Consider the following 16,064-nt stretch of genomic DNA (forward strand, 5'->3'; position numbering starts at 1 on the left):
GCTTTGACACTTATAGTTGCTTTGCAGATACATATTGTACATTTTAAGCATATGATCACCTTATTAAACATTAAAAGGATCGCAAGAACACAATTCATTCTGGCTATTCCTACAGGTTAATCAACAAGATAGAACATGTTAATTAGTGAGCTTTAGAGGTGCTGGCAGGCACTAATCACTTCCTGGCTCTGGCTTCAAAATTGCCTTACATACATCAGAGTTGTTTTGATCCTCTCATCTAACTCTTGGCAAGAAAGCGAATGAGCACATGTACCCAGATTTCAAAATCTTTCTTGAAAGTTGCCATTTGTAAGAAAAAGTTGAGTCTCATTCCCAGCTCGTCAAAAAACGACGCTCTGGGATGGCGGCCGACTCGTCATACAATCCCAGTCACAGCTCTTGATGAGTTGGGAATGAGACCCAGAAATGAACTTTTCTTATAAGTAGCACCTTTACAGGAAGAGTTCACCCAAAAATGAAACTCAGCCCCATGCCGATGGAAAGTCGGTGGGAAGTTTCTGGAGTTTCACAGCAAAACAGTGTTGCAGTCCTCTCCTTAATAACTGAAACAGATGGTGACTTGTTTTAAAACTTAAGCAAAAAACAAAATAAAAATGAAAAATTTGGGGTCTCTTCTAGAGACTTGGACTACGCCGGAAGAGCTGTTTGGATCCATTTTATGTTTTCATTTTTCAGTTGTTTTACATTTTAAAACAAGTCCCCATCTACCTAAGATGTTCAGGAGAATGCTGCAACGCTGAGAAGCTTCAGAAATGCTCTGAATATATTTAAATATGCACATATGGATTATGACACATAAGACAAAGATCAGTACAAACAGAGATTTTATTGAAAATTCTTCATCCAAAGTTTAAAATTCAGTTCTTAACTTAGAGGATGCATTCAAAATAAATTCAGAATCTTTTAGTGCATTTCATTGGTATAAGGGTATCTACATTCAAGAGTTGTTTCAGGCAGTATGATGAGTATCTCAGATTTTTAGCACATTGTATTTATCAAAAAATGCCCCTGGAGTGATTAATAAAGCTGTTTGTTTTGTAGATGTGTCATTCTTATGATATCATTCCTTTTTTTCTTACATGTTTCTCTAACTGTTCACTATAGTTGTACCAGTATTTTCTTATGTTTGACAAAAGTTTTAATATGTTTTCCTGAAAGTATAAAGAAGTAACCTTTCATCTCTTTAAAAGCCTCTCTTCACCGTGTATATCCAGGACTTCTCTCCCTGTCATTATCTCTTCATTCCTTCCAGCTGAGCCCAAGTGTCTCAGCGATGAAGCAAAAGATGTGTGTGTCTTCCAGGATGGCCTTGGCGGTGGGTTTCCCTGCTCCGTGCCCACTGCGGGTGTCCACCCTGACCATCAGAGGCTGACGCTGCGCGGGGCCGCTGCCCACTCCGTGCTGCAGGGCAGCACAATATTTGAGGGTGTGGAGAGGCACCACGCGATCATCGTGATCTGCTGTCAGAAGCAGGACGGCAGGGTAGGGAGGGCCGGAGTAAGGTGGAGGAGGCAGATTATGGAGAGGAGAATACCTGGAGAGAAGGCGAGGAAGAGCAGTTAGAAAGAAATGTGAGGAGAATATGAGAGTGATTCATGAACTCTAGTGTGTGATTCAGTTGCCCTGCTGGGATTTTTTGGCATATGTGGGTGTGTGTAAATCTGGAAACAGACCGGGAGATTATTGATACCAACAAAGACTTTACACATAACAACTATTTACACCAACATGCTCAGACTCTTTTAGTCCTGAGATTCAAATAGAGGAAAATACTGAACAACTGAGTAAATACAGAAGACAACATGATGAAAACTATGAATTAACAAAGGTTTACCTTGCTAATTTAATTTCCTCGCTGCAGTCAGAGCAGAAAAGGAAAAAGCGAGAGCTGGAGGTGGGTAAAGTGAATCTCAGGTGAGCTGTAGCTCTGCACGGAAACCTGGATGAACTGCTATATAACCTATTTGTTGTTCATGATCCAGGCACCATTTTAATGTTTGTATGAGTATCTTCATAGGCTACATATCCCTAAAAAATCTGCACGCAGGGTGCAAAGGCGTTTTGATAGTTTCATCTGCTATCTCCCCTGTGCCTACATCCTATTTTCTAATCTTATCTTCATATCCCCAAAATCTCTACAATCTAAGCTAAAAGGATGTGTGAGTCAAGTAACCACAATGACTGATAAAATTATTGAAAGTTTGAGAAAATCGACCTGCTTCTCTTTTCCTCTGGCGTCACTGCACTGCACCACAACGCACTGTCACCGTGACTTACAAGCACATAATGTAGTTACTTTATCACGAGCGTGCAACAAGATGCCACAAAAAAAGAGAAGCCATAGCTTTCTCCTGTAAAAGAATGACTCCTCGAGCTATTATAGTTTTTATTTCACATGGATTTAAACAGGATCTCCAAGGTTGGTTTTTATTAGGGTAAATTATTCCAAAATGTTTAAATAAATTTTGACGAGAAGGATCAGTGTAGCTGTAAAGTATTCTCTCGTGTGCAAGTATAGTTTAGTAATTTGTTCTATGTGTGTGTGTGTGTGTGTGTGTGTGTGTGTTCTTCGTACTTGATGAGCCACTTAAACTGCTCCTGATCGTCAGAGCAGCCATAGTCGGTGGTCCAGGCGTGGCCGATGGTGAACTTGTGGAACTTCAGCATATCCATCACCCCCACCTCTGCCACAGCGCAGCCGAACAGGTCCGGACGCTGGTTCACGCATGCCGCTGTGTATGTGTGTATTTAAAAATCTGTGTTACACACACTCAAACACACATGCATTCACTTTATTCTACACTGTAGGACACAATCACTCCTAAATAGCTACTTACACACCAGGGAGGAAGGCATTAGTTGGGTTTGTGTGATGCCATATGGCAGCCAGCCTTTGGTAAATGATGTGACTAAGCACTGTTTAATGTGCTGTTTAATAGCGAAATTAATTGCAGCTAAGCAGCTAACTACTGTTAGATGAATTTGACATTACCAATTATGCCAGAGATGTGATGTAAAGAATACAAAGCATTCGGATCAATGCAGCTCAGACTAGAGATGGACGAGTGATCTTAGCCGGCTCACAGTCGGCTACAGACACATGGAGATGTGCAGAACGCTGTGTGTACTGTCAGTAGCTTCAAGGGCTGAACTGAATTGGGGAGGATTTAGAGGTAAAGCTCAATTAGCAGATTTCAGCAATAAAAAATGAAGAGCAAGACTCCCTCACTTGTAAAATTTAATTTCCTTGATGTAACAAATAAACTGTTGTATTATAGTTTCAGGGGAATACCTATTAAAACCCTTCACGTTCTCTTGTTCTCTGTGTCAGGGCTTGCACACACAACACAAACACCTTTGACCCCTGTACTAACCCACTAGCAGCCCTCCATTAGAGGCTCCGTTGATAGCGATGCGACTGGCCGTGGTGTACTTCTCCTGGATCAGAAACTCTGCTGCACACTGGAAGTCATCGAAGCAATTCTGCTTGTTCCCTAATGTTCCGGCTACAAACACGGACGAGAAGGGGAAGTTGTGAGAACACAGAATCAAAACTAAATCAAACTTAAGTTTAGTATTTTCTAACTGACACTGTTATGGTTTTCTGGATGTCTGTACCTTTGTGCCAGGTGAGGCCGTACTCTCCGCCCCCTCTGATGTTAGCCACGGCCAGGATCCCTCCCAGGTGTCTCACAAACAGCAGGTAAGCAACACTGACCACAGACAAGACAGACAGGAGGAAATAAAGCAACATAGTGACCTCTTTTTCATTCGTATACATACAGTGTTTCTCAAGCACCACTAAGCATATATTTGTACCATGCCCCTGTAATTTACAGAGAAATCAGACACAAAGTAAACCCTCATTTTTATCCCTGTATTCCTGAAGTATCGGACAATGGCTGGTATGTTGAAAACAGTGGCAACAACCAGCAATCAGCTCACCCTCATGAGCTACACAATCAAAAATTCCCATACCAATCTTCACTAACCACACTTTTGCATGTTATATTACTGTATAATGTGTATTTTGCTAAAACATTGATGTTTGTTTTGTGAATAACTGTTTTCACATTGATAACACTGCTACATTTATGGTAAACAGTAGCAATGATTGGTTTAAGAGCAGAGGAATGTTTTGCAGAACAAACATATATTATATATTATCCATTCTTCATTTACCCCCCCGTTCTTTGGACATTTGAACATGTAATGATTGGTCAATTAACTGATTAGCCAATTGAAAGAAAATTAGTTGAAAACCTTTTTGATAATTAATCGTTTATATAATTCTTCAAGCAAACACTTCAAACATTTACTGGTTGCAGCTTTTTAAATGTGAGGTGTTGCTGCTTTCTGTGTCATTTATGATAGTAAATGAAGAGTCTTTGGGTTTTGGACTGTTGATGGGACAAAAGATGAGATATGAAGACGCCACTTTCAGATCTAGGACATTTTCACAATTTTTTTAACTAAAAGTTTAATCATGGCAATAATCGAAAGATTAATTGATAATGATAGAGCCCTAGTGTTTATCTGTGTGTGCTTGGCTTTGACAGTGAATAACAAAGAAGAGAGTGGCCACACTGGTTTATGAGACTTTGCAGAGCAGTTGTACTTACTTGTAGTATGGCTGTATGGAAGCCTCGAAGCCTCCGTAGCCATAAAGGAAGACAGGATGAGTCCCATCCTTCTCAAGGCCCTTGGCGTGGACCAAGAACATGGGGATCTTGGTTCCGTCTTTACTGGGATAAAATACCTGTAAATGTATGAGAGAAGATGGATTTAATCAGTCTGTTTGTCTTTCAATCAGGATTCAACATTATTTTTTTTGTTCAGCAGCTAAATGCTAGAGCTGAATGTTGACACTACCAGCTCCTCAAAAGATTACCATTGTTATTTATTTATTTTTCAATGCATCTCTCTTTCACATAACATTTCTTATATCGATGTTTCGAAACTACAGTTTTCACTTAAAGTGTGAAGGGTAAAATGAGCCGTTCACACACCATATTCTACTTCCTCAACCCCAGTGACTAGTGATTCTTTGCAAATCTGCGTCATGACATGAATACGCAACCAGTTGGAGTGATAACACAACAGGAACAACAATAAAGCAGAAGATGATGGGGAAAGCCAGTAGGAAGAAAGAGTTATGTCACCTGGGTAGTCTGATATTCCTCTTGCTTGATGCCTTTTACCTCCACCTCCCTGAACACTCTGGGCTCTGCGTTCGGCTCACTCAGATCACAGTGGTAAATGACACCTGAGCACAACAGCACATGGACATAATTTAAGACAAAAATGTAAAGATGTAGCACATACTAATTACAATTTAAATTACATATCCTGGTATAGACCATTACATCAAGTATTTGGTCTTTCCTTCAAGTTTGTATTTACATGTAAAGTATTTTTTCAGATATTTGATACATTATTAAAAAGTATTGTTGAAGCTGCCATTACAAGTAGCAATACAGCACTTGCAGCAATATATGTATGATCAGATCTATTATTTTAATCTGGGATTAGTAACATTATTCTACAGTAATTTAAGTCATTACAATTAATTGAACAAATCTGAGAAAACTTGACCGAATTACCTGGGGTAGTGAAGGAGGTGAACTTGTAGAAGAAGTCAGAGTGTTTCTTCTTGCAGCTCACTCCGCCCACGGTGCCGACGTCCAGCGGCAGGTCCCTGACGTGCTGGCCTGTGGACAACTCATGCACCTGCAGGATATCCTTCACGTCATGGAGATAGTTGACCAGCAGGTGGTGCTGGTTCACACAGGAGACAGAGCCTGAAGATTGACGTATATGAAAGGGGAAGTGATAGAAAGTGAATGTGACATTGCGTAGCTGGTTTTATTGTAAACACTGTATCCGAGGGAAACAGTATCCGTGTTGTCTGTCTTCCTTTCTCTTGTTACTACCAATGTCAACTTTCTCTCTGCCAGGTCAGACAGCAGTTACCTCATGATGCTGGTATGAAGCCAAATATAATGGCTATGAATTGAATGTGACTTGACATATTACAGTCAAAGGTTGTTACAGAAAAAACTTTGGATATTTCTTTTTATCAATCCACAAATAAGAAAATACGGTTGACAGCCATAAAAGATATTGTTTCTTATGTTTTGAAGAATAAAATGTTACAATGAATAATATATAATATGAATAATGTATGAACAAACCCCTGCCTGAAAACCTGAACTAAGCAGAAGTAAAACTGGAACATTTAGGGCTGCTGAAGTGGAGACTTCTGGCCCAGAGTCTGAGAAAAAACTCATTTTACAAAAACAGCCTTTAAAAATTCCATACAATTTTTTTTACAAAAGATGTTTAAAACTTTAACTGATGTTACCATGAAACCTCCCCAAGCTGATAACCTGCATCAAAAATAATCTGGTATTTTATGTAGTGTTATGCAAATTAGTGCTAAATGTGCTGATTTGCATACATTTCAAGAATGGAAATCTGAGCTACCCTGTTATTGAAGCAAAAAAAGTCCAAAATCTCATCAACAGCCAGCAGGGGGCAGTCTAATATACTGTAAGTGTGATACATGTAAATACTTCACTGCTGCTCAGCAGGTGTCAGTGGTGCTACAGAGGCTGCCTTTGCTTGGTTACTTTGTTTATTACAAATAATAACACAATGCCTTACATGGTATTTTGCCATTGAGTGTCCCCGGTGTCAGCAATCTGACCAGTGACTACTGGTCGCCCACAACCACCATCACCACGAAGAACAACTTGGGAGTTAAAATGATGTGAAGAGTTGATATTGGACATTATTATTAAACTGGTGATGGACCTAAGTTATAAGGCTATTATAGGAAAGCATTTTCACAGAGGAGACTCTCATCAGTTTAAAAAAATGAGTCACAAACCGCAGCAAACCAGCTTGATTTGTTAAACAAGTTCATGATTCAGCAAGAGCTCTCTGTAAAAGCAATGGAATAATACAATATTATCTTATGTAATCATCAACTCTCCACTGTCAACTGCGCGCAAGAAATGATTTGTTTGATACCATGGCAACAGGTGTATACTGTTGAGACCGGTTATGCATACTCATTACTAAACATCATTAAGTGGAAAAGTAGTTCAAAACATTATTTTACATTATCACATTATTAGTTTAAAACCTTTCCTCAAACGGTGAAGTTAGAGAATATAAAAGTAAAGATATCACCATCATTAACACTTTACTTTAAGTCCCTATGTTAGTATTTTTATGCAGACATTTAATAATAGTTTATATAACACACTAAAATGAAGATGTATGCAGCATTTAAAGGGATTTTCAAGTTAATTGTATTATTACTGTACTGGTATAAATGTATTAAGTTATATTATAAATATTTGTATCCAATTACAACTTCTCCGATGAAGATCATCTTTTACTTTAGTCTCATTTTTCAAATGTTTATCACACCAGTTGTCACTTATGGATGCCCACAGGACTTGTTGACAATACCTTAATTATAGCTGCTTACAACTATGTTATAGTGAACCACTTATTAAATATTTACATAAGCTGATAAATGCTCAATAGGGGAACTTGATTGATTCCTGATCAGATGATTTCTCTTAACATTTCTGCACCTTTTGTCATTACACTGTTTAATTGCCTTAAAATCTGTACTAGTGTGTGCACACGTTTTACAAACATAAATAAGAATTTCATTGCCAGTGACTGTTTCGCTGTAACTGTTGTGCATATGACAATAAAGAACTTGGAAACATTTCATATTGGGGTACACATATTATCTATTAACAAGCTGGTTAATAGCATATTAGCAGCATTTTTACTCTTTATTATAAGATATCAGCAACACCTAAATTAAGAATGTGGAACATATGATCCAATTCGACAGACTGATGTAGAGTTCTTGTTCTGTTCTTGTGGTACTACTGCCTTTATAAAGCCCATACTGAGCTATACATATTAGGATCATATCTATGTTCAACAACTTCCTTACTATAATTAGGACTTTATTGAGGGAAAAGTCTTAATTGATGACCTAATAGTTGCAGAATAAGGCAATAAAAGTGCTTTATAAAGACTAATAAAAAGTCAATATGCTACGAATATTCATGCTAAAACGAAAAATGTTAATGGTTACTATGTGAACCCTAATACAAAGCGTTACCAAAAATATCAACTTTAAATATAAATCTGGGCAGAGGCATGGACGTGTAAATTTCCATGACTCCACCATTTACCATCATTCAAATGACTCATGATAAAGAAATTTAAAAAAAAGGTTAGACATAGTGCTTATAGACCAAGTTTCACTTTTTGAGTTCACTGTGACGAAGTCTTCAACCACAGACAGAACTTCCCACTTGTTGTGGTTGGACTGTCATCGAAACATTAGGACAGATATTCAGCAAAAAAAAAGGATTTCACAATATTCTAAGATCCAAATTGTGGAACTAAGATTCCACGTACATGCCCTTTACGTCTTTCTACACTTGGTGGAGTTTTCACACGCTCTGACACAAGCCCAAAGTGGTCATATACTGACATAGGTCTGTTTTATAAGCTGCTGTATGAACACTCAGACGTATTATATTTCTTCTGTGGAGAACTGATACTATAGTGGTAGACTACAGAGCTGACTTGGCCTTCTACTGTGTATTCTGCTGAAAATCCCATTCAGTCTTACCCAGGACGTCCTTGTCGTGCTGTGGAATGAGGGTGGTCCAGTGCTTCCTGTCTGGCTTCTGGATGTCTATGTTGATGAGACAGTACCGAGGAGCATCCAAGTTGGAGTGGAATGTAAACACAGTTCCCTCATTGGTAACGTATGAGTACTGGGCATCAAAGTTGTCCACAAGTTTGACCCATGGCAGCAGGCCTGGAGAGGGTGAATAAAATGACAAAATAAACAGTGTGTTTGTTATTAATGCATAACAACAAACATCCTATAGCGAGTAGAAAAATATAATGAACGATTAAAGGCATGTACTGCAAAGTCAAGAAGAAATGTGACGATAAAATATGAAAAAGTCTAAAAACAGTAAAAAATAAAGACAATAGACACATGATTTAAATCATGAATCATGTGCTTCTTATCTCCAAAACAAATCATTGGCGCACGGAATTGATTAAATCTTTTATCTCGTACAGGAAAAACAACAGCCTTCCCACACACCTGAATCATGCTGGCTTGTAAAAACCAATCACATTTTCACAATAGACTTATCTCTGGGGGAGAGAGAGATATTTCAAAATAGAAAACCAGCTGCAAATTGAATTTTGAAATCTCAGCATCTGGTGCAATAACGGTTGAGTCACAGGCGTTGGCATCAACTAGTTTATCGATGATACAGCAGGTTTTTTTATGTCCCATGAAGCTGGGGGGATGTTATCGTGTGCTGCCAGAAAAGCTCATGTGGTTTTACTATAAATGAAAGTTGGATTTTGGAATCCAACTGTCAATGGGCATCATCAGAAGAAAATGGGGCATATAAATAAAAATGATCTATGTTTTGTTTCCTCCTCATGACAAGCTTTATTCTAGAGATCTTTTCAATATTATTTCCACACACATCCATAGGCGCTTCCAAGCACTAATTTTAATTTGGGGATCAATATTCATCAAGGCTTGTAAAGTCTGAATAACTATCTTACAGCTTGTCTTAGATCAATTTAAGATTCACACAAGCACAAAACTGCCACAGCAAACTTCAGGATTCATTCATCATCTCTTATCTTACTTCTCAAGAAAACATGTGAATAGTCGTGTTTTTGTAGGGCTTAAATCTCAGTCGGGAGTTTGTTACACGGATACATACCTGTGATGCCGTCGGGGAGCTGCTGAAGGTCACAGTACCACAGCTGGTTGACAGGCTCACAGCCTTCAGTGATGGATAAAACAGCATATCTGCCATCATCGGATATCTGGAAAGAGAAAGAAATAAAGAGAGGTAGGAAAAGAAGCAAAGAAAGATGGAAAGAAAGGCACACGATTATGTGAATGTAGGCTTTATAAAGTATATTACACTGTATAATACTATACAGTGTATGTATAATAAACTGCTCATAGCTCCTATTGATGGGCATGGCACACCCATTCAAAATACCAAAGAGATACAAATGTCATGTGAATGACTCCAGCTTCACTAGAAGGAGTTCTCTTTAATGCTTATTAAAAAAATGTTGGGTAGAGGACGGGTTTCAGCCCAGCACTGACCCCATTAACTTAGGGTGCTGATATGGTCAGGGTTAGCGTTGACTGGCTGACTTTCTGCATATGTTACAAGCAGGTCATTTCGTTCATGTAACAGATGCTTTGTGGTTGTACTTGAATATCACGACCTTTCGGTGAACCTACCCCTCTCTGTCAGCACTTTTAAACGTCAACAAAGCCAAATTTCTTACATGATCAGTTGTTTGACAACAGAAAACAGATTTTTAAAAAGAAATACAACTCCAAATCACTGACATGCCAATTCTCAACTGACTAATACTCTACATACTACATATCACATGACCTCTGTGTTTGGCAAAATATGAAAGGTAATATGTGGTGGAATTCTGATTTAACAAATGACGGACATGGCAGATTCTCATGGGATTAAGATCACAACCTCTTGCAATTATTAAAAATCACTAGAGGTCCCCTGGTAATATTAGTCCAATGCAAATAGTGCTCAAATCAATATTTATGGCAGCCAAAGACTTTTGTACAAGTCAAAGCAGGAAAAGTGCAGGTATAACTATAAAAAGATGACTTTTTTGTTGGTATGCAATTCTTCAATAGAACTTTAAATCAGGCTCTAAGTAAGCTTTACATGACCTTGATGCAAATTGGTGATCATCGTAAGAGTTTAGAGATTACTATGGACTTACAGTTACTGAGCTGTGCCACTTGGGATGTTCGGGGAACTCTGCAACCAGAATGTCTTCTGACTGTTTGGTGCCCATGACGTGGTAGTAGAGCTTCTGGTTGATGTTGCTGGTGGTCTCCGTACCTTTAGTGAAATACAGATGGTTTAACTCTTGAATACATTTGTAATTGTTTTTGCATGGCGAATGGTTTGTTTAAATGTGTTGCTTCTTTGAAGGAGCATGCATGTAGGTGTATGGTGACTCTTTCTAACCATCAGTTTTGCCTTCCTGGGGTGGGTAGCAGTTGTAAAAGACACCCTTGGCATCATGAGTCCAGGCCAAGCAGCTGAATTTAACCCTCTCCAGCACATCAGGCAGTTTGGTAAGGTCATCAGCCTTCATGAAATGGACCGTTACCCAGTCTGAACCACTGCTGCTCAAACCGTATGCAAAGTATTCGCACTCCTCTGACAGACGGCCCACTGGATGGACACGGGGACAAAGAAAGGGGGATTCAGCATGGTACATGTTTTTCTTAATGCCTTGACTTGTCTGGGTATGTGTGTTTTTCTGGACAATAAGCATATAAACTCTGGCTCACTCTTCAGTGCCACAGTGCCATCTTCAGAGAGTTCATTTGGGTCAAAAAATACAGTAGCCGGTGCATCCAGAGAGTCCTGCACATACAGCACACTCTGGTTCTGGAGACCTTTGTTGTGAAAGTAGAAATACCTGGAAACAAAAACAGGAAATAAGGTGACAACAAGTATTGTTTCTTTTTCTTTAGACCTGCAATTCAGGTTTGGCACTGCACAGACTAAAACCTTTATGAGAGGGAGTATCCTTCAGCCAATACCTCTTCCCTCTTTTGTAAGGACAGCTGTATTTCTGGTAGTCATAGAGCTCAGTGAGGCGCTGGTGGAATTGAGCCCGGACAGCACATTGCTCCAGGTACGGCATGGTCAGTTTGTTCTGCTCCTCAACAAAGGCCTGAGATACAAAAGGAGAATGAGAATGGATGAAATTTGGGGAATTTTTGGTTAAGGAACAGCTTCAGCTCTTTGCAAGAAATCAAAACATACCATGGTTTCTGCACCATCAGGGTCTTCCAGCCATGTGTAGGGATCACAGATCTTATTCCCATGGTAGTCATCCGCCTATTGCAAAGGTACATCAAAGTTCAACAGGAACAAACATGCAACCATAAAACACAAACAACAACTGTGTTCAATCTCTGGCATTAAAACTTGACAGAGAGGATTTTTCTGGCACGATACTATGTAACTTCTTCAATTTCTGTGGAACTGAAGAGCATCAATTAGCTTGCCAGCTTGACTTTACTGGCTATTGTCATACACTAAAGATGTTTGGATTATCATGTATGAATACAATTTCTATTGCATAACTCTTCCTGAGAATTTTACCTTAGCTTGGCAGCAATTACAAGACATCAAAACACATGTGAAAATGGTTACGCCAGTCATAAAGAGACTGTCAGATGTGCTGATATAACATTATTTTTCGTTGATGCTGACACTGAGACTGCAGAGGGGATTAACAAAACTGGGGAAAGAAAAACAGGACAAATGTATGTTTTTTTGACATACATTACAAGATACAGACTCATGACAAATTAAATGAAAAACCTGAATACATGAGTAGAGAAATACAATGTGTTATGGTATGTATGGTTTGAGTCCAGTCCACTTCTTCCATTAGAGGGGAGGATCACTGCAAATCTACTACTGCACAGCTAATCAAAATATTAACCAAATCCAAAGCCAAAAGGTAAAATGTGACAAAAAAGCATTATAATAAATGTAGACATGTCCTAGCCTCCAAATCTTGTTCTCCAGATCCATGAAAATATGTTTGTTTGGTACAGACCCAAACAAATGTCACATCACCATGTTTTTTCAGTGATACTGGAAACTATGATGCAAAAATGTTGATTCACACTAATTCTGAATCATATTGCAGTCATAATACCCGTCAAAATAATCACAATTCAACAGTCGTAACAGTTTAGCAGTCACCAGATCGCAATCTAATTGAATGGCCACAGGAGGTTTTGGACCGATGTGTTAGACAGTGCTCTCCATCAATATGGAGAGCATTTGGTGTTTTCATGATGGTGATGGCACCATCATGAAAACACCAAATGAGAAATATCTTGGAAGAATGGCGTCCATCCCTTCAGGAGAGTTCCAGGGACGTATAGAATCAATGCCAAGGCACAATCAAGCTTTACTGGTGACTCAACGCCTTATTAACATGATTTACGTCTTAGTTTTTCCTTTAATTTGTCACAGAGCAATCACACTGGTTGGTAGTACCAGCAGACACCTAAGTTTAGGTATTGGAGTCGGTAATGGGAATGGAAAGTTCCACTGGTGAACCTCTGACACTGAAAAGATGGCCTCACTGAAGGAGCCAATCACCTCTGCAGAGAATGACACGCCAGACGATTTTATAGATGTGCTCAACACACATCTATAAACTTTTCAGAAGTCAAACGGCTTTTGCTCAATCCCCAACCTAGGCCTCCCAATTAGTCATCTTGCAAAATAGCTGCCGGATTGTGTCCAAACCTGTCAGAGAGATTCAAGTCACGTTCCCTGGAACCATGTCCATCAGCCTGCAATTCCAAGGAATGGGGTGAAGACTGTATCATCACATCAACCTTTTCCTTTTTGTTTCACTTTGTGCTCATATCCAGCATTTATTTTATCATTATTCTATACTTTAAAAAAAAAAAGCGCACAAAAGGTTTTTTTTTGTTTGGTAGGGAATGTAGTGCCAAAGGAAGGGAAAGGGCTGTCTGACGGCAATGTTGAATGCTAAAAATGTTCAAAATGTAGTGTACACCTAAACATCTATTTTTTTTTTTAGGTATTCCTTCTTTTAGGTGGCAAAAATATGCCTTGCTGTCAGCACTGTTTAGAAGTACAATGCTCTGCTTCCCTGCTACTTCTCCACACAGGGGGAGAGCTGGCGGTCATCTACTGCAGGTAATACACTGACTAGGGATAAGTACCTCATACAACCCCACGTCAAAAGACTCGAAATGTCACTTTATTTTGATGTGACACATGCATGTTTGTCGAGTTAAAGGATAAGTGCACCTAAAAAATGTCGTAATTCAGACAAAATCCACTAATCTACACGCAAATGGAAAGTCAGGTGAAATTTCGTAGTCCACAAAACATTCCTGGGGGTTTACAGCATAACACGGTTGAAGTCTTTTCCAGAAATGAAGCAGATGGGGACTTGGTTTAAAACATTAAAAAAAAAACTACCAAAGAAAGATACATTTTAAAATAATAAGCCAATATCTAACTAAGCTAAAAGCTAGGGCACACACCACTCTTCAAGGGTGTAAATAACATCAGAAATGTTTTGTGGACTATGAAACCTCACCTTACTTTTCCATCAGCATGGGAGTGAGTAGATAATGACTGATGTTTCATTTTTGGATGACCTTATCCTTTGAAAGTGTCTGTGCAGGTCTACTCCACCTATGTTCCTCTTTGCCACCTCAACTCCGCTCTACTAGACGTGTTGTCATCTTTGCAAGTCTCCATTTGCTGTGTTACATAAGTTTATAGTGTTTGCATGCAAGCGCAATACAGGTGAGGCGTCTTTGGCTGCGCTCTGAAAGTGCACTCATCAAAACGTTGACAGTTTTGTCTCAGTTGCATTCAATGCAGAATTATGTACCAGGGCCATGATCAGGAATACTGAGGGCACGGAGGTCATTTCCTCATTTGCACAATCTAATCACCTTACGACTTGACATTCTGCAGCTACACAGAAGTGACATATGGTGGGTTTCGAAGGCTCATTCTGATGCTTTTGTCATATAATATGAATCATCATTCATTCATTATATTAGAGCCGACGGTTAAAAGACAAGCTGATCGACATAAAATGAATTGGCAACGATTTTAACAACTGTCTGTTTAATAATATATACTATAGTGTATTTTAAAGTATACTTAAAACTATACTAACTAAAATCCAACTCTTTTTCTGTTTTCTTCACTAGTAAATTGCATATCTTTGGGTTTTTGACTTGTTGTTAAGTCAGCCATTTTGTACAAATGTTCAGTTAATTGTAGAAAAGTAGGAGTCCCTCATTAGATTAAGCCAGTAATTCTCCACCACTGTGTTGTATGCCTGTATTCAGTGTGGTGAAGGCTCATGAAACAAACCTTTAAATCACAATGTTGGCAGAAAAAACACTAAATAATCACATGAATTAATCAGTAGAGGTGGGTGGGGGAGGGGCAACGTGGCGCCTGGACCCAAACATGCCAATGTGAGGCTTGGAGGTCTGCGCCAAACGCAAGAAAAGTGCGTTAATAGAGGGTCAGTGCTCGTTAGGACACTTAAACATGCCGTGAGTGTGAGTAAAACACCTCGACACTGACTGTGGGGGCGACGTGGACATTTAGACCACGTCGTTCCTCTCTGGGACAGTTTGTTCCGTGTCTTCCCCCCACCCCGACCGAACCGCTCCTCAAGTTTAGTTTTTGTTTCTTCGTCTCCTCGCCATTTGCTTTTTTTCTAGCCCTCCGTCAACACTGCGGGCTGTGACTCGTCTTTCTCTTCCTGCTCTCGCTTTTTCTTCCTCGTGTGCACGAACCGGAGAGAAAACCGCCGACTTGACAGACAGACTGACGGAGAAAGCACCCAGCGGGACTTTGACACTGACCTTAGTCTCATCTCTTCTCGCAGCCGGGTACTTAAACGCCATGGCGGGGCTTCCTAAAGTGCTCCTCTGTGTCCCTGAGTCGCTTTATGTGTCGCAACTCTGTTATTTTTCCTGGTATTATTGTTCTGATTGCGGGGCCTCGACCAAATCAATGGAGCCTTGGAGTGAAAGTGAAAGTATTTTCTCTAACACACACACACAGTCTCGTTTGTGCAAACCGCCTGAGCCCGTCCTTACACAGGAAATGATGTGTCACCCAGGCCAAGGCGTGCCAGACGCGCAGTACGTGAGTGCCCATGTTAAAAATTAAGTACACATGTACGTCTACTACAGCACATCGCAGAGGCACATTTTCTACCTCTTACTCCACTACATGTATCTGTCCGCTTTAGTTAGTGGGACATCCTCCGGAAATGTTCATTTTTAGACAGGCAACATGTCTGACAATAGAGAGAAGGACCCATGGAACTTTATTTTGGAA

General features: G+C 39.5%; 1 protein-coding gene across 1 annotated transcript; it reads right to left on the reverse strand.

Annotated features, from left to right (window-relative positions):
• Positions 1–827: 827 nt before the first annotated feature.
• Positions 828–15,846, reverse strand: LOC311272842 (prolyl endopeptidase). Its single transcript, XM_084379541.1, has 15 exons — positions 15,584–15,846; positions 11,949–12,023; positions 11,723–11,856; positions 11,468–11,598; positions 11,139–11,348; positions 10,888–11,009; positions 9,831–9,936; positions 8,699–8,890; positions 5,625–5,822; positions 5,184–5,287; positions 4,644–4,780; positions 3,640–3,734; positions 3,396–3,527; positions 2,597–2,753; positions 828–1,555 (listed from the first exon to the last, which is right to left on the reverse strand). The coding sequence occupies exons 1-15, from the start codon at positions 15,623–15,625 to the stop codon at positions 1,261–1,263; spliced, it is 2,130 nt and encodes a 709-aa protein (XP_084235667.1). The 5' UTR covers positions 15,626–15,846; the 3' UTR covers positions 828–1,260.
• Positions 15,847–16,064: the final 218 nt, after the last annotated feature.

Source organism: Pagrus pagrus (assembly GCF_965226575.1).
Source record: "Pagrus pagrus genome assembly, chromosome: 17".
Taxonomy (NCBI): Eukaryota; Metazoa; Chordata; class Actinopteri; order Spariformes; family Sparidae; genus Pagrus; species Pagrus pagrus.